This window comes from Hakea prostrata, chromosome 2 (assembly GCF_041222555.1).
Source record: "Hakea prostrata isolate BN-2017 chromosome 2, UWA_Hpros_2, whole genome shotgun sequence".
Taxonomy (NCBI): domain Eukaryota; kingdom Viridiplantae; phylum Streptophyta; class Magnoliopsida; order Proteales; family Proteaceae; genus Hakea; species Hakea prostrata.
The window spans coordinates 70,478,455-70,504,606 of NC_142601.1; the positions used below are offsets into that span (position 1 = coordinate 70,478,455).

General features: G+C 36.8%; 3 protein-coding genes across 6 annotated transcripts; 1 reads left to right on the top strand and 2 right to left on the bottom strand.

Moving 5' to 3' along the window:
- Positions 1-691: 691 nt before the first annotated feature.
- LCB1 (long-chain base1) lies at positions 692-15,320 on the top strand. Of its 4 annotated transcripts, none has more exons than XM_089146458.1 (14): positions 692-796; positions 900-1,000; positions 2,025-2,143; positions 2,253-2,347; positions 4,347-4,438; positions 4,728-4,821; positions 4,915-4,987; positions 5,145-5,277; positions 6,163-6,337; positions 7,562-7,702; positions 7,778-7,873; positions 8,544-8,685; positions 9,200-9,327; positions 9,422-12,694. In XM_089146458.1, exons 3-14 carry the CDS (start codon positions 2,038-2,040, stop codon positions 9,596-9,598), a joined length of 1,452 nt encoding a protein of 483 aa, XP_089002584.1. In that variant the 5' UTR covers positions 692-796; positions 900-1,000; positions 2,025-2,037; the 3' UTR covers positions 9,599-12,694. The 4 variants fall into 4 exon arrangements, with proteins under 4 accessions (XP_089002584.1, XP_089002583.1, XP_089002585.1 ...); XM_089146457.1 differs by having other exon boundaries at positions 734-818; XM_089146459.1 differs by lacking the exon at positions 692-796 and adding an exon at positions 14,899-15,320 and having other exon boundaries at positions 825-1,000; positions 9,422-9,601.
- On the bottom strand, positions 13,200-14,157 carry LOC149026204 (brassinosteroid-responsive RING protein 1-like). The gene has a single exon (XM_089143267.1). The coding sequence runs from the start codon at positions 14,021-14,023 to the stop codon at positions 13,472-13,474; it is 552 nt and encodes a 183-aa protein (XP_088999393.1). The 5' UTR covers positions 14,024-14,157; the 3' UTR covers positions 13,200-13,471.
- A 2,305-nt stretch (positions 15,321-17,625) lies between the features above and the next one.
- Positions 17,626-19,260, bottom strand: LOC149026205 (uncharacterized). Its single transcript, XM_089143268.1, has one exon. The coding sequence runs from the start codon at positions 19,058-19,060 to the stop codon at positions 17,729-17,731; it is 1,332 nt and encodes a 443-aa protein (XP_088999394.1). The 5' UTR covers positions 19,061-19,260; the 3' UTR covers positions 17,626-17,728.
- Positions 19,261-26,152: the final 6,892 nt, after the last annotated feature.

The following is a 26,152-nucleotide window of genomic DNA, read 5'->3' on the forward strand; positions in this document are numbered from 1 at the left end:
GTTACCTGGAGGGTTCTTGTTCTCCTCCTTTGATTGAGCTGTTAAACATTACAAGATAAAAATAAAATTATCACGAACAATTACAGGTTTCGAAAGTTAGCAATACATTTCACAAACAAAATACTAAAAGAAAGATCATAGAAAGATATGATCGCTATTGTTTTTCTTGAAAACACGAAACTTTGCCTTTTTCTTCTTCTTTCTTTTCCGGTACAAATACGCTTCTTTATAGTAATACAAGAGATTGAGATATTATATATGTTTCGACAAGAGTCAAACTCATGACTTCTTTATTAAGAAGTGTTCCTTTACCACTAGAATAACTCTACGTTGGTAAAACCCTTATTTTTTTTTGTTGTGTATGAGACGTACCACTAGAATAACTCTACCATCGCAATACAACACTTAGAAAATACCAAATTAATGCTGAAATTGAAACAATAGTAAATTTAAAAAATAAAACTCTTGAGTGAAACCGGTTTATCCCATGCTTCTGGGATAGTTCAGTTGGTAAAAGATAAAAACTTTCACATAAGGGGTTAAAGATTGAATTTCTTCAGGTCGGGCTAAGGGTCTGGAATATCAATTATATAAAGCCTCTCATGAGGATGTAGTTGAGATGCGTGCAAAAACGGTCGATCTAAAGAAGAAAAAAAACGAAACCGGTTTGCACGATGCCCGCGGGTTTCGAAAACGCACGTTACGAACCCGATTAAATAAAGATCCCAAGAGTTGAAAAGTTAAACCGCTTATTTTTTCTGGGATGTCTTCTTCCTCTCGCTGACGAGATATTAAGGTCTCAAATCTTAGATCCAAAGGTTGACGAAGAATTAAATCTCATTTGAGTTTTTGGGTCCTCAGTTAGGTTAATCCGTTTGCCGACTGTTCTGTGTTTGCAGTTTCTGGGACGCTAATGAACGTGATCGTAGCAGATAACGACGAAAACAACAACAGATCTGCAAACTGACCGAGCTTGAGATCATCCAAGACTTTGATTTCTGTATATTGAATTACTCTTCCCTTCTACTGCTGCTTTCTCCTCTGCGCATTTTATTGTTTCATGTCAATATTAATCCTTGCAAAATATGACCTGGCGTTGTCATTTTGAAAAATTTCCCCCCTTTCTTCTACTTGTTGTTTCAATTTTGTAGGGTTTTGCAGAGCTGAAATAACGGTCTCTGTCTTTTCCTTCTTCGAAACTCCTGATAAATATTTATTTATATATGCAACTAAAACCTTCTGCTGTTTCTCTCTTTTCCATCTTCTTCCTCCGAATCTTCATATAGAAGATTCTATCCATCGATTCCAATAGTTCATTGAGAAAACGAAAAAATCCTAAAACAAGAGGTGAAAAGAAAACCCAGGTTTATAAACTAAATAAGCATCTGGAATGATCTCGATGGACTTTATCCTTCAGTATGCTCAGATACAATCAACTAGTTGATTGGCAGATTGCTAGTATTGGAGCCAGCATCTATGTTGTGTCGAGTTATTACCAAACTGTAGATATCTTCCTCTTTTAGTTTGGATAATGCAGTGTCTCTGTTTTAGAAGGTTTTTGGGTTTGTTTCTTGATGGTATGGTTGTATTGTATTGCTGTCAAGAAAGTTGGGGGCATTGTATTGGTTTTGATTGTGGCAGTTGTTAGTTATTTGTAAGGATTTTATTGTCAGTATGTAGTACTGAAATTTGTGTGTTTTCTATTGCTGAATCAGCATGTTGCGAAACTAAAGTTATTCCTTGGCATTATCTTTTTTCCGGCAGTGCTGATTGCATGTGCCTCTTGGGAAAATTTTGCCGAAATCATATGTTGCACTGTGCAATGATTAGGATACGTAGGAAATGATTTCCTTGACTTTCCTTTTTTTTAATTTTAATTTTAATTTTTTTGTTTGATCAATAACTTTCATGGATTAGTAGTGCTACATGACTTGGAAAGCTCTTATTTGTTTTAATTTCTTATTCCCACTGTTTAGAATGTCCTCTATTTGATTCAACTCTACAATTCTACATTTTCATGACAGTGGGCGGTGGGCAATGGAATTTTCAGCTATGAAAATTCTGAGCGGTGCACTAGATTTGGTTAAAGTTAAATTTGATGCTCCTTTTGCTCCAGCTGTTGTATTTGGATTTCATCTTGATGGTATGTCATCCAAGTTTCTCAAATTGGATAAATTAAAGAGAAAAAGAAAGAGATGTTCATATTTCATTTTTGTCCTCCACCTGATTATTTTTTTGTCCTGTTGGTGAAGGGCATTTGGTGATTGAAGGTCTTCTGTTGGTAGCCATCGTTTTCCTATTATTTCAAAAGAGTTATAAGCCCCCTAAACGACCTTTGACGGAGAAGGTTAGTGAAATACTCTTTTTATTTATGTTTTTTATTGCATAAGAAACTGTAAGCTACAGATCAGAGAGCATAGATTACAACAAGACGTGAGATGAGAAGTCAAAACGTATCAATGCCATCCCAATTCCAAAAAGCAATGCATATGCTGCAGAATGCACCACATACATATTGAATGAAACATCTTACTGCCCTTTCCCTAGTTAAGAACCCTAATTTACTGCTGAATTCAACTTAACTGATCCTGAAGACTGGCCGTCAATTTGGGGTTACATCACCTCCACTGTTTGGGATTGGCTAACCACTTGACAGTGCTCCCTGTGAGCTACAAGAGTAGCCAAACTAATTGTAAAAATCCGGAATAATATGTCGATAGGGTCAGAGTTTAGAGATCTTCACAAGGTAAGGGTTGATAGGAGCGAGTAAGATCTAGTTTTAGAGGTTAAACTGAATGGCACTGCTCGAATCTGGTGGAACAAACACCGAAAACAGAATCAGATTAATCACTACTTGGGTTAAGATACCCACAATTATGAACTGGAGATTCTTGCGACTACAAACACCGCATGCAGCTCAAGTTGAGAGTCTTGAGGCAGGATGGTATGAGAATTGAGGAATATATCATCAAATTTTATGAATTATCCAATCAGTTTGATTTTTAGTGGGATTGGGAGGTATTGATGGCACAGTTCTGCAATGGCATGAAGAATGCAGTATAGGTGGCACATCAGAGTGAAGTGAGTCTGAAGGAATTTTGCCTCTGCTCTATAATGTTGATGGTGCCCAGATTGTAGGGAATTAAAGATACCAAGAGGAGTAAAGGGGAAAAAAATTCTTCAACAAAGACATGGAAAATGGACATTTGCCACCGTCATGAAACAATGCCTCACAAAGAGTTAGGTTCCATTTTTAATACTTCAATTCTTCAATGAAATTCTTAAGCTATGTTTGGTTTTTCACTCATGGGCTTTGAGAACGTGATAAAAAAACAGGTGTTATGTGGATTGGGTTGTAAATGCAATATAACTGGGACCAAGCAAGGGTAGAGGATCTGGAGATGCGTTGCTTTCTTGTTGCACTAGTGACTATGATTTGGTGAGAAGAGAAAATCAGATAGGAAATGTGTGGCGGAACATTCTTTTTTTTGTTGTAAATTATTGTGGTTTGACATCTTGGAAGCTTGTTGTGCTTTGTCCTTTTAGAAAAATTTCCAATGGCGTCTGCAATCACCTGAAGATACTTGCCTTATCTCGACAAAACCTCTTTTCCGGGAAGCCTCAAATGGCACTGGGATATCTTCTATTCTTTGGGAAAACTATGAACCCAACTTTGGCTTTTCCTTTCTTAGCCTGGCTACTGTTCAACAAAATTTCTACGTTGGTTTTCTTTCACTAGCTGTTAAAACTTTTAACTGAGCTTACAAATAGAACTTTGCTTTTCTGGTTTAAATCAGTGAAAGCCATTTTTATTATCTATTGTTAAAGGGTGTTACTTTTCCTTCAAGGAGCGTAACTTGTCAAGAGCAAATTATACAATTTTTATTTTGCCTTTTGATAACAACACCGTAAGCTGGGAAGGGGATCAGGGACCATGATTTTGAGAACTATTATGCAGGGTTGAGGCCAATTTTCATAAGCTGGAAATTCATTGTCTTATTGGTTATTTTTATCTTGTTGTCTCCTTACCTTAAACTACAAATACAGTTTTCATCCTTTTGGGGGCTAATTTCTAAGCTGAAGTCTTGTATTATTTACTGAAGAATGGTGTGCCAAATCACTACTTCCTACATTTTAATTACCAGTCTAGAATTGGTTGTTAGATTTTGGGCAATTTTATTCGGGCAATTTTATTCTGCATTTGTTACTGTTTTTCTCATCTCATTTGTAACCAAAAGCTGAAGAAGGTCCAGGGCTGGAAAGTTGTCTGGGAAAGTTTGTCCTAAATGTTGCCTTGTTCTTTTAGCCAAAACATTCTTTGAAAATTGAAAGGAATCTCCCTGCAGGAAATAGATGAGCTTTGTGAAGATTGGGTTCCGGAATCTCTTATTCCTCCTCTCACAGAGGAGATGAAGTATGAGTCACCAGTGTTGGAAAGGTAAAAGAGCTTTATTTACTTCTGTTTCAATTGATGGATCTGGTATCTCTTCATCTTTGCTGCAATGCATTTAATTATCTATTTCAGTGCGGGGTAATCCAGAATTGGTTTAATTTACAAGTTCTCCAGAACAGTTATGCCTTTGCTGTTTATGTTGGTCCTTTGCTTGCTTTCTGATGCTAAGGCAGTGTCTAGTTTTCTTCTTCTTTTTTTTTTTTTTTTTAGGTTTTGGAGGAATTCCTAATGTATGTGAGAATACTGTTGCTCATGAGTTTGCCATTTCATGCAGTGCTGCAGGGCCACATACAATAATTGATGGCAGGGAAGTTGTAAACTTTGCTTCAACAAATTACCTTGGGTTGATAGGAAATGAGAAATTACATGTGAGAAGAGCAAGCTGGTGTTGTTTCACAATTTTTTTTTTTTTTTTTAATTATTTCTCTTCAATGAAGTGTTTTAATTTGTATTAATGTCAGGAAGCATGCACTGCAGCAGTGGAAAAATATGGTGTTGGATCTTGTGGTCCACGTGGTTTCTATGGAACAATTGGTAAAGCATGATGATTACTAACCCTTGATTAACTGCCATGAATGTTCTTTTCTGAACCACGTAGTATTTATGGAGCTCATCTCTATGTAAAGAGCTGTTAAGAGTTAGACCTTTCTTGTTACTACTTATATGTATCAAATTCTTGCTTCTTACCTAGATGTCCACATTGATTGTGAGGAAAGGATTTCAAAGTTTTTGGGAACTCCTGATTCAATACTCTATTCTTATGGGATTTCTACTATGTTCAGTGCCATTCCAGCCTTATGCAAGAAAGGAGACATCATCGTCGCGTGAGTTTGTTATTACCTTATTAATTATAGTTTTATTTATCAAGTAGAAAATTACATACAAATAATTATTTGAAGGATAATTTTTTAATTCAGCTGTCCCAACTGCTAAAAGTGTACAAAAGATGAATTCTTTTCTTGAGTCTCTCATCCTTATGTTTTGTACTTCTCTCTCTCTCTCTCTCTCTCTCTCTCTCTCTCTCTCTCTCTTTCTCCCCCTTTCTTTGTGTGTGTGTGTGTGTGTGTTTTTTTTTTTGTTTGTTTGTTTTTCAGTAGTTTCTGTTTCTGTGTAGTACTGTTTTGGTTTGTGGTGATTACCTTACTTTAGTAAAAGAAGTGATTACTTCAGAAAATCAAATTATTGGCTTCTGTCACCTCATGAGTATTTGTGTTGTATGGTTCAGTAGTTAGCAGGTTGCTTAATTTTTTTTGGTCCATAGACTTTTTACTTGTGCTAATCGGTTTCCATTTCTCCATGAACTTATGTTTTTTATTTTATTTTATTTTAAATTGAAGCTAGTCTTGCTACAGTCATGTGTTCTGTTGGAGTATTAAGTTGATTGTTTTTCAAGTAGAACAATATATGTGACTGCTTAATTGTCCCCTCATCTGCTACTGGCTTGATTCTATTGAAGCTTAGATCTTACTCATGCAGTAGTCTCTTGGTGACATTCTTCCTTCGGTTTTTTCTTCTTGGAATATAGAACAATTACTGTCCCTACTTCCTCAAGACTTGACCCTATGATTGTCGGACTTTCTATGTCCCCCCTACTCCCTTTCCAGAGTCTCCACCTCTCTATCTACCTGTTTCTGTCTATTCATCAGTGTCCGGCGGTTGGTTTCCTATTTATGAAAATTCCCTGCCATTGATTGAAATTTCCTTTCCAGGGATGAGGGTGTGCACTGGGCAATACAAAATGGTCTATATCTTTCCAGAAGCACTGTTGTGTATTTCAAACACAATGATATAGAGTCCTTGGGAAATACATTGGAAAAAATTATGCGAGAAAATAAGCGAGCAACTAAAGTGCGGCGTTACATTGTGATTGAAGGTTTATATCAGGTAAAATTTTATTGATTATGAATCTCATGCTGGTGTTTCCAATTTACTTTTTAGTGCCTTGTATAAGACTCTAAATTCTCACTGCCCTTGCTATCTAGGTGGTGTATTATTCTTCACATGAGTATGCACGTGAATTTGTTGTAGTGACAAGATGTACCAGTGAAGCATTTCTAATAGGCTTTATCTATTGATTGTTTAAGTTTTATCAGTTTCTACTCAAAAACAAAAAAGTTTTATTAGTAAAGCTAGAGGAAATATATATGTGAGGGACATGGATAAGACAGTTGGAACAAAAGATATTCAAAACATGTTGATTTCTACTATGTAAGAAGGACAACAGCATTGGTACCCAAAAGAATATTGATCTGCACTATGTAAAAAGGACATCTGCATTGGTCTCTGTGTCTACATGGACAGATAGTGTCTAAATAGAACAGCTCCAAAACTTGACACAGCTGCATGCATGTAAATTTGTATAACAAGTTTTTAGTAGGAAATGACTGAGGTGCAATTATCACTATGTATTTTCATGGAAATACGGTTAACTATATTTTCCTGCATATATGATAATGTAATGTTGAATTATGGTTCCCAAACAGTAGATCTTTTTTAATTCCATAATTTAAGTTTTACCCTAAAAGAAAAGGGTTTTAAAGAACTTTGATTATCAAATTTGTTGAAATGAAATATTCGTGGGCTTTAGTTCATTGAAATTAAAATGTTGTTGAAGTTTCATTGGTTTTTTCCACTATCAGACTAGCACCATATCCAGTTTTCATATAGAATTATTCTTAAGAAAAACTTAGAAAATGCCTCAACCATGAGTGACTTCTTGAGAAAAACTTAGAAAAATGCCTCAACCATGAGTGACTTATTTTATAAAGTTATAAAAGATAATGAGTCAAGATTATTTTACATAGAAATACAAATGTGATGGGTAAACTACTTTTTTCTGCTAAGAATTTTACCCACAAAAGTTTGGCCAAAATAATAAATGTTTGGTTGATAAAATTAGCATGGCAAAAACTATAAGCTACGTACTGTAAAACCTTTCTGGCCTTACATTACAACTGCACTTAGTTAATTAATTCTTCAACTGATGTTCTTATTTAATGTTAATGTCCATGTTTGCTGTGGTCCTCCTTTCTTCCATGCATATTGGTTTTTCTTTTTTGCAATATTGTTTAGGAGATGACCCATGTGTTGCGTCTTTAATGATTACAGAATTCTGGGCAAATAGCTCCACTAGATTTGATTGTCCAATTGAAAGAGAAGTATAAATTCCGTGTCTTATTGGACGAGAGCCACTCAATTGGTGTTCTTGGAGGTTCAGGAAGAGGGCTTTGTGAGCATTATGGGGTTCCAGTAAGTTTCAGAATTAGTAGACCTAACTGATGACCAGTTGCTGCTCATATTTCTTATCATTTCATGCTGTGGCAGGTTGAGAAAATTGATGTTATAACTGCTGCTATGGGGCATGCCTTGGCTACAGATGGGGGTTTTTGCACTGGAAATATTAAAGTTGTAGATCACCAGGTATGCCCTTTTGTTGAATTAAAAATAGTTCTAATATTAGAATTTCGATGTCTTCCCCACCCACTTCCTTATCAACTGCCACATCCCCACTAACCCCAAATGCATCCTCTGTTGGAACGTTTTGAAAACATTAAGCACCTTTTCTTTTCTTGCCCCTTCTCCAGATTGATCTGGGGAAAAGCCCTTGCTTCCATTTGGCACCGCTCGAGGCGATCATATAGGTTTTTTCGATATTGGTCTTGGATTTTGAGAAACTTTTCAGGCCCTTCCATTTGCGATCGGATTGATAAGCTAATGTATTGTGCCTTGATCCATCACCTTTGATGGAAGCGCAATCTTCGTAGATGGACTACCAAATCCTGATCTATAGACAGGATTTGAACGCCGTCTATTTTGATGTATCTTCTAGACTCTTAGCCATGTTGACGATACCCCAAGGAACATGCTTATTGTTGTCTCCTGGGGTCTTAGTTCCTCTTTTTGGTTTTCTGCTTAAAGACCTTGTTCTCTTGTTTAATATATTTATTTATTCATCCAAAAAAAATAAATCCTTAACTGTTTTGAGGCTAATGTTAAATTCTAAAATCAATTGCATCTAGGTTCTGAATCTCTTCCTTTATATTTCATTTTGTTCATTTAATCCTTCTTCCTCTGTTTGCTCTATTGCCAGCGTCTTGGTAGCTCAGGGTATGTTTTCTCTGCATCATTGCCTCCTTATCTTGCTAGCGCTGCAATTGCTGCAATTGATATCTTGGAAGATAATCCTCGTCTAATCACAAAGCTCAACCAAAATGTCACCTTATTATTGGAAGGTTTGCTCTTTACTTGTTGAAGAGACCAAATTTTTTTCTCTTCTTCATTTGGAGGTTTCTACTGCATCTCACAATGAGGCTTATGTTATCTTTAGGCATTATCTTCTTGGCAAGTTTCTAACTCTCACTTTCAGGCCAGCTTCAATATTAACTGAAACTGAAACAAACTGGATTTCATTTATAGTTTTCAACACTGGCTTTCGACCCTGGGCCTCCCTTGGGTTGAAACCCAAGATAGATATTATAACATGATATTTAAATTTAACAATTGGGTAATAGTATATATGACAAATTTATGTGACCTTCCAAAAATCTATTTTCTACTTTAGTCATTTAGTAAGTGCAGTAGGCCAGGTTAAATCAAAGAATTTAAGTACTTTTACAATGGTGTTCAGATCCATCATGTTACAGTTTTCAATGGGCTAATGTGGCTTCAGCTTTTGGCCATTTCTGATCTGGCTTAAGCAGTTCAATTTTTTTATGCTTTGCAGTAAACTTCCTTTTCTTATTGCAGGTTTGTCAGACGTACCAGGTCTGACAATTGCAAGTAGCCCACTATCTCCCCTAGTCTTTCTCAAGCTAAAGCACACGACAGGATCCATGAAGAATGATTTACTGCTGCTTGAAGATATTGCTGATCGTGTAAGTTGACTTATTAGTTGAGCCTATATGGATCACACTTCGATGGTTTAAAATGTTGGACCATTCTTTTTCCCTGACTATTGTCCATTTGCAGATGTTGAAGGAAGAGTCTGTCTTTGTCGTGGCTTCCAAAAGGTCTACACTTGATAAATGCTGCCTTCCTGTGGGGATCCGCTTATTTGTTTCTGCTGCCCATTCAGAATCTGATTTGCTTAGAGTAGCGGAGTCATTAAAGAGAGTTGCAGCACTAGTGCTGTCAGATTGCAACTAGCAGGTGCACAATTTTTTTGTGTGTGTGTGTTTTAGGGTTTGGTTTTTGTATTTGTTATCTTAATCACATTGAAAATTAAGGCAGGTTGACGGAAATTAAGAGTTCAATTCCTTGTTTTTTATATTGATACTGTAATTTTGTACTTGTAGCATGTATATAGAGCTAAAATTATTTCCAAGATTATGATCATATAAAAGTTTCCTTGTGTTTGAGAAAGCATCTCCCAGAATAATACTTTGTGTGGATCAACATCAATCTTAATTGAAAAGTGGGAAAGAATTTGTGAGAAGGGAATCATCATCATCATCAAGCCTTGTCCCAACTAAATGGGGTCGGCTACATGGATTCTTGCCGTCCAATCAGCTCTATTTGAGGCCATGCTAGATACAAAGCATAAACTATGCCCATCCTTTCTCACAACTTCTCTTAATGTTATCTTAGATCTGCCCCTAGCTCTTTTAATTTCTTCAATCTAGATTATATCACTTTTCCATGCAAGAACATTTATAGACCTCCGTTGAATGTGGTTGTGCCACCTCAAACGACTTCCTCGTAGCTCATCACTTATTGGAACTACTTATCATTCCTAGTTTTTTCACTCATCCATCTTAGTATCCTCACTTCTGCTACATTGAGTTTATCTATATGATTATTTTTAATAGCCCAACACTCTGCACCATACATTAGTTGGTCGAATGACTGTTTTATAGAATTTTCCTTTGAGCTTTAGAGGATTATGTTGATCACACAAGACCGGGTCAACAAATAATATGACTACAAAAAGAAAGTCAAACTGTGTGTGGTCTTAGCCTACATAATGTTAGAAAATCAAGCATTTTTAACTGACTCAATGGACCACTTTTGGCTAAGTCTGTTCAAGAATTCAGAACTTATGTTTCCATGACCACAGGATAATGATAAAAGCCATGGCCAAAGACCATATAAGTGCAGTAGACCAAGGGAATGACTTACTGTTTCTCAGACAGCAACACTGTCCAGTCGTAGAGACCATGATGCTGACAATTAATTGGCAATATGTATTGGTTGATTTGGGCTTACCTTAGTTTTTGTTCAGGTGTTGCCTATGGACTAGGTGACCATGCGCAGTCTAGGAAGGGTAGGCTACACTTGTTAGGGTGATGGCTTATTAGGTTCGGTGACTAGGGGACCAGGTGCAGACCAAGGCTGGGATCCTGGGCAAGCAACTGCCAGCCAAGAAATTGGTAATGCTCATTTTAATGTAGGACAAACAATGAGTTACAGATCCTCTAATCAACCTTTTTATCTTCTCAAAACACATCACTATGTACAAATTTCAGATTAAATAAAATTTTAGGTATATTCATTTTGTTGGTAGTTTTGTGTTTACTGTTTCGGTACTGACCAACACAGTTAGATCATTCTAATTGAATATATTTGCTGTAAATTTTCAGCTGATTTGTATTTCTGTTAATCTCTTGAAGTCATGTGGGATCCATTTAGATTCAGGTTGTGTCCTTTCAAATACAACATCCTCTCAGCCTTGCCCTAATTAAATGGGGGCAGACTACACAGGTCATTGCCCTCAATCAGATCAATTAGATCATACTTGGGCTTAAGTTATGCGTGTCTTTCCTCATAGACCCTGACTATTGAACTTAAGACATACATGCACAATTCTTCATCACTATAGCTGATATGGAAGTGTAAATTACACTTGATAACCCTCATGAATAATCTTTTGAACTTATTTGAGTTTGACTAATTTGCTAGAAGCTGTTAAAAAGGGAGGAAGCTCTGGAAACCAACTGAATAGCTGTTTTCAGTTATTTGTGGGGCAAATTGTCAATTTCATTTGGAAACTGGTGATAGCGTCTTCATAATTTTTGTTAAAATGGTTTCTCATCCAATGGAGGGCGAAACAAACAAAAAATTGTGGAGTAGGTTATATTTGTGCATTTATGTCTGAATGTTTAGGAATTAGAAATTTATGATTCAACTGCCATAAAATCCTTGATTTTTGTCTGCCAACTCATTAGCAACTTGTGGTCCTGCCATGAAGTCAACTCGTATGTTTATTTCTGATCATTTTATTAACTGAGAATTGAGTAATTTATTAGGCATTGATACAAAATATAGAGATCTGCTGCAACTTGCAACTATAAAAACACTTGATTCAGTTAAATATGGACTTTTATTTATTTTTAGGAAGTGTCAGCAGAAATTTATTGAAGAAAAAGGGAAAGTGGCTAAAAACAGTATCAAATCCCTTAACACGGAATACAAAATGACATACTAGAGCCACTTCCCTAAAGGATCCTTTTTTTTCAGTAAGAATCCCCTAGAGAATTAAGAGTATAGTTCAGAATTGTTGGATGGTTGTGAATTAATGATCATTCTGTAATATGTACGGATCTTTACATCTGGTTGCTAATGATCCTTGAAGTGGATCCCGAGCAAAAATCCGATTAGGAGAAAAACCCGAGTTGCTTGGTGTTGGTATTGAGCTAGGACAAGCCTACCCCATTTAGTTGGGCTAAGGTTTGTTGTTGTTGTGTTTGGTGTTGGTGTCTGATTTGTATTTCATTTAGCCTGGCTACTGAATTCATGGGGTACCTATAATCAGATGGTGTTTGCAGTAGGATTGTCATTTCAGATTCGTTGTTCCACACTGCCTTTGCTTGGCCGTATGATACAGAATTATGTAGCAAAGTGGTATGGGTCATTTCAACACAACATAGACCATCTGCAACACCATCCAACAACTTATATGTTGTTTCTGTTACAAAGTTCCAGTACCTGTGCAGTCCAGACTTTCACAACAACCTGCTGAACCTACCTGAAATACGGAAACAAGTTCTGGAGAGCCTAGATTTCATATTGTGGCTCTCCTTAGCTCAAGGGATCTGCCATTCACCCAGTTACTGGATGAATGTTGGTGGTTCTAGATGAACCATTTTGCTATGAGGTACTCTGGTTTTTTATGCTCTCTGACAAAATGTTCCACTTATATCTGAACTTTTCATCGTCAATCCATAACCTAACCTGCTAGGTTCACTTGAAAATGAAGTTTGATTATCATAATTGTGATGCTAAGGAGAAAATTCTGAAACTTTAACTGCCTCTTGACCTCCTTTTGTCTAACTCAGGCAATCCAAGGACGACCAGATGTGTTTAAAAGGTTTGGCCTGACCCCAGATGCTGGCTGGTCAAGAGGCAATCTTGAAATGAAGAATTGAATCCTGAGAATCGCGGTCATGTCTGAATGTTAACTAGATGCTGAATTGCAGTCATGGTTGAATAAACTAGCTATGTCAAATTTAGTTGAAAGTTATTCAACGTGCTGTGAAGGTTTATCGCATGATCCTAGAGTTCAGAAACCCTGTAAGGTTTTAGCATGTTCAAAACGAGTCCAGATCCTCATCCCGTCGGGAGAGCACAGACTGCTCCCCGATGGCTTCCCAACCACACAAACACGTGGGGCCCACAGGTGAAAAACACTTTTTTAAAAGAAAAAAACTTCAAATTTTCACCTGTGGGCCCCTTGTGTTTGTGTGGTTGGGAAGCCGTCGGGGAGCAGTCTGTGCTCCCCCGACGGGGTGAGGATCCGGACTCGTTCAAAACTCAGCTTGGTTTGGTCTATTATTAACTTTGAAGCCTGTCAATGTTAGATGGCTGACTTGCACATAGATAGGGTCCGACAGAGTTTGTGCATAGTGTGAGGCAATGAATCATTTAAGTGGAAAATTAGGTATTGAAAAAGTGAAATATAGATAGGATTACAAACAAGAAAACTTCAAAGCAGTTTCAAACCTTTATTGATGAAAGAATTCAGTAACTACAAAATAGTGTATTCCATATAAATAATACTTCTGTTCTACGATCTGAAACACACTAATCCATAGCCATCAACAAATCTTCACCAAACAAGTAGGATATTCTTTCTACCATCCATGTATTTCTTCCATCTGTCGTCTGCTCTACTTGTGTTGGTAATAGATTAGACCTACACAAAGGACATGTCACCTGTCCCTGATCCACCCACCTGTCTAAACATTCTCTATGAAACACATGAGAGCAGCTGGGTAACTCCCTGATCTCATGGTGTCTCTCCATACAACTCAAGCAATCCGCACAGATTAACTTGTCATCCTCCCATGATGCTGATCTCTCGATGAAACTGCCAAATTCTGTTACTGGAAGACGTCTCTTGATTGACTCCATTATAGCACGATTCTTTGATGCAGAGAACTGTGGTGAAGCTGGGAAATCCTCTGCAAAGACATAATCGGTGTGATCGTCCCAAGAATATGATTGATCAGGTGGATCAAGTATCCTTAGGTGGAAGAGTGCCACCATAACAGTGATTCTGAGATGAGTTAGTAGATTTAGAAAGGCTTTGAGAAGCTTTGGAGCTTCAATTCTGCCAACGCAAGGAAAACCCATGAACCAGATGGTAAGATGCAAAGCCAAGAAGAAAGGGAAAGGGAAGAGGGAAGAGGGAAGGGAAGGAGCAAGGATGCAACAAGCCAAGAAGAATGAGAAAGTTAAACAAAGATTCGAAGGGAAGGACTCAGGTAGCTACTAGATGACTTAAATAGGATTTTGCAGATGGATTAGTTGGATGGGCCAAGCTTTTTAGATATAGAAAATCGCATTAACAAAAACTATTTACTTTTTCTTTTTCGTGAAAACAAAATCTATTTACTTGCTTTATGCTTTTAAAGCATAAAGTAGGTCTCTGCTAACTTTTACACCTGAACAAGCGTTGGCTTACTTAAATGCTTATCTCAAAGCAGTGCTTTTTACCCAAAAAAAAAAAAAAAAAAAAAAAAAGGAAAAAATTTATTATCAATAAAAATTAAAGAAAAAGTATTCTTCCTGGTTGCGTGGAGCTCAGTAATTTACCACCCTTGCCTTTCTAAAGTAATTTTAAAGAAAAAGAGGGAGAAATCTTATCTGCAAGTACTTTTCATTGGCTCTGTAGTAGTGCGATGGTCATCAATCTCTTGTATAAAAAATGAAGGAAGTAGTTTCTTTGCCCCCAGAACATCAGCTATTACCTTGTGCTGGTGTGAAGCCACCACTGCTAGGGATAAATTTTCATGGAGTGAGATAATCATTTCATTTCATCATGTGTCTAAACTCAATAATCACATTTACAGAAAAACTTTTTCTCAGAAAAATTTATTTGGAAGGCTTGCATATATACATGATTTTTATTTTTCCTTTAAAAAAGACAACTCATCTGAGTCTAGAAGAGTCTTCTGCCTAAGTGCTTTTCAGTGGGCTATCTCTGATGAATTCATTATTCTATGCAGACTATCTTGACCGTTGATGAAAAGTTAAAGCTTGAAAGCTTGAAAGCTTGAAAGACCATAAAGCATAGAACCGGAAGTTCAAGAATGATATCAAAGATTTGCCTGAGATGGGTTGTCGTTCAAACTATGACCCTCCTCCTCAGGTGGGTCCAGGGTCCATGGAGGAGAGGGCCCATGCTACTTCTCATACATGAGGTGTGTGGTGGGGCCCTAGTCCAAGTAGGCTAGCATTATAAACCTAATTAAGAAATAATAAAGAAAACAATTTTGTATTAGAAACCTAATTAGAAAATATGATAAAGAGTTTGATGGAGAAGTGGAAGATGACATCATTAGAAAAGTTGAGAAATGTTTAGCAAGTTGCATTCCCCTCCCTTTGCACAACAATTCATGTTGGTTAAGCAAAAGTCAGAGATGTTTTATATTTCTATATAAAAATGAAGTTCTTGGTTAGCTTAACCGTTAATTCACCGCCCTTAGGGCGTAGATGAAGAAAAAGAACTCCACTTGGGGGATGGGGATCTGATGCCTGAAGCCTGATCTTTTGGAGGGGCCAAAATTCTTGTCTTTTGACAACAAAACAAATGAATCATGGTTCAGTGATGAATCAGTTGGTGCTTGCATGTGGCGGTTATTGAAACTTATGACTTTTAATGCTTTTCCAGAGAGAGAGAGAGAGAGAGAGAGAGAGAAAAAGAAAGAGACTTCCATAATTCCATTACTGGACCCAAATTTTATATTCTAATTAAGTAGCTGTAACTGATACATACAGCTAGAAGAGATGAAAGGGTTTATGAATTCCTTCAACTAAGAATTAAAGGTGGGAATAGTACAACATTAGTAGCTTGATGTCCCCAAAACTAAAGGGTTTCCTTCTAAACTCCACACTCTTCTTTCTTTCTACCTATTCATTGCTTGGATTCTTACTACCTTATCCTGGTAGATTACTTTCTCAATTTGTAAGATTCATTTTCCTCCTTGGAAGACTCTTTTATCTTCTTGAGGACTTCACACAGGAGCATCCACCTCCCCCACCTTTGGAGATTCTGTGGCTTGGGCTCCCTCTACTTGTCCCTCTCGACCTTCTCCTTTAAAACGCTCTAACGAACCTATCCAATTGGAATATTGTACCTCCCATCTTGCCATCTCTCTTTTGAACACTTGCTGGAAAACTACTTTGTTCGATTCAATGAAAAACTAACATTGGTTTAAGTGAGTTGCACCAAATTAATTAATTAGATACTTTTAAGCTGCCGACCACAAGTTTCCACTTCCACATATGAAAAATCTAAATACTCAATCAATAATCAAGTATCTTTATTTACAACTTGATGTGAACCATCTACATCATCATCATCATCATGCCTTCAGCAATTCCTATTCATGGCTTAAGCAGCACAGTAATGTAGGTATGTGGGTCGTTCTGATGTGTTACATCTGTCCCTTGAACACATGGGCAAGTCAGATTTGCTTTAAACCCAAATTAGGCTAAAAGTTAATACAGAACAAATTTTGGGCCGAAACAAAAATGCCACATTTTCAACAAATGAGCTTTGGGTTGACATTCTTTGGGCATATCGGAGTTAAGTGGGTTGCAAGCTATTGGCTTTTCTTTTTTCAATTTCTCAATTTCTCAACTTTCAAGCTTCTTTTTTCTGTTTTTTATTAAAATAGCTTTAATGCTTTTCTTCTTCGTACCTTGGATCAACTGTTATTCGTTTACAGACTCCTTTACTACATGAATACTAATTTTTTTCCAAGGTAAAACATGATTACTATTTGTTCTTTGAGGATTCGAATCCTTCAAGCATGGGTTTCCTATACCACCATTTTTTTTCCTTACCACATCCATCACTCATGATTTTCTTTAATCTCTGCAAAACTATGACTGATCATGTAAAGGGGCAGGGAATTGAATCTCTATGTTGCTGATTATTTTTGTGGTAATTAATTTGAATCCTCTCGGATTTTTTTCATTAATGTTTTTTTCGATAAGATAATAGTTTTGAAACCATATGAAAGGGCACAGGTTGCATGACTTTTTTTGGGATTTTTTTTTCTTTTTGCTCTGAATATAGATTCCACACTCATTTCTTATCTTATTTTTTTTTTTTTGCTTCCATTACAAACAATTCTACAGAGAGGTGCTACAGAATATGCATCCCCTTTACCAACAAGAACTTTGGTTGTTTAGATTGCCGGAATGTTTTGCTGTTCGGGTTTGAACCGATGACGCTTCGAATCCCAAAGAGATATCGATAAAAACAGAAATCGAAAGAATATTTATAAACCCAAAAGAGAAGGAATTATTTCGAGTGTGATTGAGGCAGCGGGAACAATCCTATAATCTTGTTTGCAGGAAAATTTCTTCCTTACAACTTACATTAACATATGATATCTTAAACAAAGTAATGGTGTCTTAATCTCTTTTTACAATTCTACCGAAAAATATAAAAACTCTCTTTTTACAAACATTTAAGTGGCCCAATGCTTAACTGGTTAAGTGAAATCTACAGCTAGAAACAACACCAAAGCATCATTTCAAACATCCTTTGTGTCAATGGTGTATGGTTGTTCAAACTTCAAAAGGACTTCTTTATATAATCATTAGTTTAATCTTTTAACCAAACATAAATTATCTCAATTCTGTCTCAGTTTGAACCCATGCACTGTTACATACTAATAAAATCTTATGAAATTTAATGAGATTTCAAAGAACCAAGAAGAAGAGAGGAGGAAATGGTATCGTATATACGAAAAAGTATATATATTTTTTTAAGTTAATTATTCATTTATTTGCAGAGTTACAGATTGTTTGGACAGAATACAATTACTGATCATCAGGAGGATTATATTTCTGTAAATCGGGACTAAAAGAAATCCTCCTCAAATGGAACCATACCTGCTTGAAAACCTTGATGATGAGATCATGGTATTCATCGGGGTTCAAAGTAAGATAACAAGCTAAGAGCTCCTCAAATTCTTCTAATCTTTTAATCTGATTCTCAGATATCATCTCCATCATTGAATCTCTGAAGTCCTTCTCAGGGTCGAAGGAAGATTTCACTACTGCGAAGCTCTCTAAAGCTGCTGCTGTTGTTTTTTTCTCTACTACTCTCTCTTTCATCTTCTTCTTCATCTTGGCCTTCTTCATGTCTTCAATAGCTTTAATTCTGCAAACCTCGTTCTTGGACGGAGTTCTTGGAGAACACACTTTCGCTTTGCTACTCGGTTTTGTTCTCCTCTGTAATTCTTCATTGACGCTTACAGATTTTCTCTGTTTTTCATACCTGGACAAGAACTCAATCTTTAAGTCTTCTGCTTTTTTCTGGTCTGGATCTGATCCTTGATGGGATTTTTCTGAATTCGGAGAAATTCTCTCCTGGTCGCTCCCTCTCGCATGTGAAGAAATGTAAAGAGATTGCCTTGAACTGTAATTCTTGTCCATGGTCGTTTGAGTCGTTTCAATTGGATTCAAACCCATTAAACTCTCCTCATTCTCTTCCACTGTTTCTATTTGCGGTAAGAACTGTTCTTTCTGTGCAATTCTTCTACCTGACTTCCTAGACTTTTTGTTTATCAGTTTCGAATCCTTTGTAATTTTCTTTGGAGCTGTTTCTGTTTCAAATTCCTGACCTCCACATTTCACATTCGCTGGAGAACCTCTGTTTTTTCTGATGTCAGAGACCATGTTAGAAAAATTGGGTGATTCTTCAGTTCTTGCAGCTGATCCGCAACTTCGACAACTAGACCTAGGTGGCAATTCGGGCTCATCTTCAGAATCATACAAAACAGAAGGCAGAGGACCTCTCGATTTCTTACCATCAGAGCTCTCTCCACCAAACGAGAGTCGCCAGTAATCTTCATCACCGTCCATCTCTGTTAGAGCTCTGCTCCTCCTCTGGCTAAGCCTTCTACCAGTGAACTCCGGTGTAAAAGCCAAGTCCTTAGGATGCCGTGGTGGGGTAGCATTCAGGGAAGGCGATGTGGGTCTAGTTTTAAACTTGGATTTAGAATGTTTGGGTTTGGATTTGATGCCCATTTGCTTGAATTTTGAAATCCAGGAGGTTAGGAAAACTTGAGAGAGTAAGGAGGCAGAGTGGTGGTGGCTGCTGTTGTCGCTGCTGTTGATGATATTGGATTTCTTTCTTCCCCATTTCATCTTTTGGTGATGAAAGAAGCAGGAAGAGAAGGATGATCAGGGAGGATGAAGAAGAAAATGGGAGAGAGAGAGAGAGAGAGAAGGGGAGCAAAGAAGAAAAATTGAATGATGAGAAGGTAGCAGTTAGGGAGACAGTTAAGCTGTTATGGAGGAACGTGGGCCTTAATGGTCCCTTCATTCAAAAGAAATGCCCGCCTTACTTCCTGTGACCATTCTCCCACTTTTTCACCTGTTTGTAACAGCTATTAGCTTGTACAACTAAAATCTCATCTGGGTTTTCTTTAATTTTTGCTTTTCCTTCACTTTTCCCCTCCTGAGAATGTGATCTTTTCTTCTCTCTCTCTCTCTCTCTCTCTATGTTCCTCCAGTCTCTTCTGGAGAAAGTTTTGTTTGCGAAAATTACTTATTAGACTTGATTACACAAAATCAAGTATTCATTACCCAGATGACCCAGCTGTGACTCATCAAAAGTTCCCAACAACCCACTGCGTGTGTGGACATTTGTGCCCTCGCTTGCTTATGCAAAACAGAGTATAACAAACAGAGCATGCAAACTGGGTCCAGCAGAGTTCACGTTCAGAGCTTCAATATCAAATCTGCGTGACTCTAATTAAAGAATCAATTAGTAACTCTCTTTCTCTCTCTGTCATGGAAAGGTCACTTTCAGATGGAAGTTCTTTTCTGCTGACGATGTATTTTGGTTTCATTGCTTCCAATCTTTGTTCCTTAGTGTTCTGTTGCTGCTTCCTCATAGTTTCTCTTCTCTCCCCCTAGTCCCTGCAAAAGAAAATAGCCAGAGCCTCCACAATGCATGGGTTCCACCTCTTTCATTCTCTGTTTATGCAACAAAGTTTGAATTCTAGGTTATGAGTACTCCTCTCTGGACAAAAACATATATTGCCATGGAAGTGATAGGGAGTACACCTACAGCTGAGTTCTCCCAAGCAGCAATCTGAGCATCTACATATTGATCAGTTGTATCTCTCGTAGCATTCATCATTTTTTTATGTTAGTTCCTTCTGTTGAACACAGATGGTTTTTCATATTTTGTGGGTCCAGCAAACATCTTGGTTTCTTTCATCAACAATTTTGATCTTTAGTGAACATATCAGTCGAACCCACATGAATCTCTGACCATTTTTCAGAAAAAGGATAGATTGATCTTATAGGATTCCCTAGAAGTGCTTCAATAGCTGGGACATTATGGAAGATCCAAGTAGAAGTTTGTGAAAATAGGAAAGAAAGATTTGACAATACTCATCTTGGAACAGGTGGGGCATTTAAGTAACAATTGCACATCAGATGGTAATAGTTGGGTGGTTTTGAAAACCAGCTCCTCAGCTGGGCATGTGAAAACTTGCTAGCTCTTGATTCTTGGGTGATCAAAGAAGACAGAGTCAGAGTGCGTGACTGCTATGTCTAGTCCACTCTATCATAGCTTGAGTTAGATCTTTCCATGGCTGCTCATGAATTGTATCCTCTGAGGCAACAGGAAATTTTAACCGTGCATAGAAAAAAAGGGATATTTGTTCAGCTGGTAACCTGGAATAAATTTTAGAGAACATAAGGTACGGTAGTTATTACACGAGATGGTACGGTTGTACAGCGGCTACCTATGATCAGTTTTGGCTTTACTATCTGTATCAAGCCCATACCAGTACAAGTGGGCACAAACATTTATGTGAATTGAATCCAGGGATATTTTAACTCACAGTTCAAATCGGTTCTCAAAAACCCTAGAATCTTTTTTATATGGAAAACCATTGAAACTCAGGCTTGTTTAGCATGAATATATAGAGATATTGTTAAGCTGATCAGTGTTCATCCCACTGATATTAGAAACAGAGTTCTTTACAGTCTATCTCCGTTGGAAGCTGCTCAGAGCTCTTAGTGATTGTTTCTGGAATGAACTATTCCTTCAAAAGAATCCATTAAAGGACAGCATTTATTTTTTAATTCAATTGAAAAAAAAAGGCCCATTACCAATCATACAAACAATTTCTACAATAAGAGGGCCACACAAGGAGTATTGAGAGCTACATGTCAGATTTGTAATTCCATTTAAATGTCATTATATGATATCCTTTTGGTTTCAAGTTGGGATTTTCTCATTAAAGGAGATTGGAAATGCTTAAGAGAAAAGCTGCACCTTTAAAGGAAACTTGATAGTGAAGGAATTAATTCTGGTTTTTTATCCCAAAGTGAGGGAGAGATCCTTCCATACAACTTACCATTTTTTCATTTTTTTCTTTTCTTAATTGTTGAAAAGTATTGAAATCTAAAAATGATACGATTGAATTTCAGAGACAGACCCAACTAGTTAACAGAACAGTGTGTTGCATGGTTGAAAGTTTCTGGAATGGACAACTGCAATATGTAGCTGAAAAGCTAAAAAGCTAGCCTTTCATCATCTTCACATACTAGCATAAACCCATATACACAGAAATGAAGAAACAGTTAAATAATGGTGAAATGTCAGAAAAGAGAAGTTTTCTGTCTTTCATGCTTTAAGTTTTGATGGAGGACCTTAGCTTGGTCAGTATACCCTTATACCCAAAGAGGAAGTCTTCTCTCTGCACAAGCTTTGCTTACTTTGTGGCCTTTACGGAATTCAAATCAATCACTGGTACTGCACTGTTTTAATGGTTGAAGTGAATTATTGAATATATATTAAGATCAGAACGGAGTTGAGTTGATGTTTTAGTTTCATTCACATGGGATTGTTTTATTCTCTTTCCTTCTTTTTCATCAATTCATTAACTTGAGATGAGAGAAAAGGAAAGTAGATCAACCAGTTTTGCACATTTGATGTATAAGTTTTGGTGATTGTCCTTGTACATTCAAAGCACTCATTTTGATTGAAATCAAAATAACATTTGGAAATTCTAGCAGAAGGGAATGAAAATCCAGGTTGATTTGGGCAAGACAGACATTTGGGTTGGGCCTCAAATCTTAGTCTTCCTTAATGGGCTGCTACAAAATGGGGGCGGGCTTCTAGTTATGATTTTCAGACTGTGAAATGGGCCAGGCCCTAATTTTTGAGGCCTTAAATAATATTTTGGGCCACACCAAGTCCAGAGCCAGTTGGGTGGGCTTGGACTTCTAAAGGAGAATAAAAAATGACATATTCCTTCAATGGATTATTCAAATTCCAGATATGTTGTATTGAAAAGAAATAATTTTTTTTGGTTAACTTAATATAGCCATCATCACTTTCAATCACTGGTGTTGACCTAATAAACACCTAACTTTCAATCCTGAATCTAAGTGTACATATTACCTTTTCTAGTTCTTGAACTATTGATGCAGGCCAAGATTCTATCGACCCAGATGATCGACCTTTTCAAAAATTGACATCAAGACCTAAACCACTAAAGAAACAGGATTTGCCGATCAACCAACCTGTTTTTAATTTTTGGATAGAAAAATCAAGCAAGTCCTTATCAAAGAAGCGTTTGGCCTCTTGGGGAGTTTTGATGGATGTTACCTGCCCCTTATGCAATTCGGTGAGGAAGACATTGATCATCTCTATTTAGTTGCTTTTTCAGCTGATCTTTAAAAAGCATCCTCATCTCAATGGGTTTTCACACAAGCTCCTATGACATGGGGGAGACGGGCAATGGGTGTAGAACGCCGGGAACCTCTAATGAGTGTTGTTTGTTGCTTTAGTTTAATATCTTAGTCTACCCATTTGGCAAGAACGCAAAATAAAGTGTTGGGAGGGGCAAAACACACTCTCAGCTATTTGTAGAACACCGATGGACAAATAGGTTCTCGATGATGCGCTGGTGGAAGATACCTCTTCATCGTGATTTTAGGAAGTGGGGCTACTAAACAATGGCTAGGTAGTCCTAATACCGATGGACGGAAAAAATAGGGGTGGTATGGTGCTCTATGTCAAACCAGGTGATGGTGTTGCAAGCAGGTGGAGTTGAGGTGCGAATATCACCTGTGAGCCATGGGGATGGCTAGTGGCCTTAGGGAAATTGTCTCTCAAGGATATAGTAAGGTGGTACTTATTCGACTCAAGTATTGCGTGGACATGGTCAAGAAAGTGGTGAATACCATTGGAACGCATTTACTTAAAGAGACTAGGATTCCATAGGGAAACCGCAAAATGTAAGGTGGCACAAGTTAGAGAGACAAATAGAGGTGCGACTCTGGCAAGTCCGATAAATGATAATAAGGAGGTGATTTTGATCCGAGAGGGTCGAACGCCCAAAGCCATTGTAGGAGGAGGCTGGTGGGAGGGTTTATGAAACTATAATTTGCGATTATTTCTTTATATATATTATATATTCTCTTGCTCAAAAAACAAAAAATAAATGGTAGACCCCTGAAAGAGCTCTAGTAAATAATGGAGTGGTAAGCAAAAGTCTAAATTGGTAGGCTTAGAGATGGAATGATTGGAACAAAGCTATCACCGACCGAATCCCACAGGTTATGCATTAATCATCTTTCTTAATGGTTTTTACCAAATACCAACTCAGATATCAAATATCAGATTTTACCAAAAAAAAAAAAAAAAAAGATATCAAATACAGAACAGACAATCACAAAACAAAGCGATGAAAAAGCAGAGAACACCAGCAGACAAAACAAAAAACCCGACAGGACGAGATAAAGTGAGGAAACACCAGAGAGAGAACAAGATTTTTTTACCAGTCTTAATCAACAGGAGGACAACCGAACCCACAGACCCAACCAGTTTTCATCTGGCGACCCCATTAACCGGGCAACACAGCAAGCCAGGGTTCATAATAGTTTAAGTTGTATCATTATTTGTTCATCTTCTTCCTCTTTGCGAGGCAATTAGGGTTCTTGAGAAATCAAGCTTTGGTCTGGGTTATGGCATTTTTTTGTACGTACCTATTGATCATGCACGTAGAATATTAAAATAGTCTAAGCAATAAAGAACAGAAATAATGGTTTTGAAATGTATTAATGATGAAGCGAAGCTAGGCAGCCTTGGTTAAGTAGTTTGATGGGTAAGTCATGACTGGTTTATTAACGGGTAGCATATGTTAGTTATACCTATTTAGTGTGGACATCTTGCATTTTACTTTATAGTTTTAATGGTTTTATGAGCAATTGATGAATTTGGTTTTTCAACCACGCTAGTAAATGTTCACTTATTTTTTTGGGGGTTGGAGGTTATACGTACGTGTCAGTTGATGCTACATCAATACTTCCTATCTACTCCATTCATAGAGAAAAACAAAAATTTATCACCTAGATGATATGATGACATTAATAACCCTTTCAATTCATATCTGATTTCTCTCATACTCGAAATCAAGCTATATATACCTTCCCTTAGTTCTTAGCCACCATATCTTCTACTATTGTCTTGTTGCTAATTTCATTGGTGGTCGAAGAACACATGTGAAAGCTAATTCTTTTGATTTTGTATTATTATTGATTTCTTTATTTTGATATATCATGAACCATAGATTTCGTGCACACATATATGTTTTCTTAATTTTGAGATTTGCTGATTTACTCTGTCTATTCACATGCACACACAAAGTTTACAGGAAGCGCTTTTCCAATATCAATAGATGGTAATAGAAACAGGTTTCCGCCGGTTCAACTTTGTCAAGATTTGATCTCGACCGTTGACAGCAGATGTTGCACATTAATGCTCAGCATTCAAATCACGTCCGCTACACAAGCTAAAGCATATGGTTTGTCAGATCCGGATTCAGAACCGGATATCAAAGCAATCTGAATCCAAATTTGCACTAGTGGACTTCTTGATATGACTCGATGCTCCTTTACCCATATATATATATATATTTAATTGGGTTCATCTATCTTAAACTCGGTAGTGCATGAGAGTTTGTTTAGTTTCTAAATTCCTTATGGATATTGATCTTCAAAATAATTTATGAGTTTGTACAACTAATATTGCTATTGATTAATGTTATAATTTATTTTTGAAGTTCTTATTTTATGAATAATTTATTTTTGAGGTTCTTATTTTATGAGAAGATGTTTCTTAGTTGGTATAAATTAACAATGAACTTAACTTTGACTGATATTTAATTCATTCTAATGTGTTTGAAATGTAATGGACGGATGTATGATCATAAGGTTTGTTATTCAATGTCCATTTTCAATCCAAATAGTATTGGACAGCTCAAAAAGTAAAGCATTCAAAATTCAAAATTTTCAAAAAAAATACATATATTATTGAAATTGGGTATGAAACTTGTAAGATGCTCGTCCATAACTCAATATCCAATGATAGGAACTATCATGCATGTCACTCTCTACAAGACGTAAGAGTTGCATCAACCAAAAACTTCATAGCTCGTTTATACTATTGCGACCAAGAAACTTTTTGCTATTATTGAAAAACCTAACAAAAGGTTAAAAAATTAATTCAATTAAACTAGCTAGGGATCTGGATTATCTAAATGACATCTCCATGGGTGTAATTAAAACTTGGCACCTTTTAATTCTCTTATGTCTTACTAAAAGAAAAAAAAATTATCTCTTGTCTCCAAAAACTTTCGAACAAAAAAGTACAAAGGATTTCAAATATATATGAGTTGAATCGAACATAAAAAAGTGAATCCAGTGTCAAAAGCTTTTGGCATATAGAAAGTCCAAAGAAATGAATCAAACATAAAAAGGCGAACCCAATGCCAAAGACTTTAAAGACTTTCCGACATATACAAAGTCCTGGAGGAATCAAACATATTATTTATTGTATAATTCCATCACTAGTTGAGAAAGGTATTGGATTTGGACCTCATGGTAACTACACATTAATTAATTACTTACCATGGGTTGACCTTAAGGGGAGTGTAGTTTATAAATGCTTGTCAAGCTAACATACATACGTGCATCTAACACATAATGACAACGCACGAGTGGGAGATGAGAGATGACAGTGGCTGTTTTATATGGTGAATGCTTTGTCAAGAGCTGTCAATTCATTAAGTTGAGAAAGATGAATTGAAGCATTAGATATGCATATATGTATGTGCCTAGCTAGCAGAGAATTAACCACTCAGGCAACTCACTCATGGCCATTAAGCAATGAAGCCTGCCAAGAAAGAAAGAATGAATAAATGGCTTAAT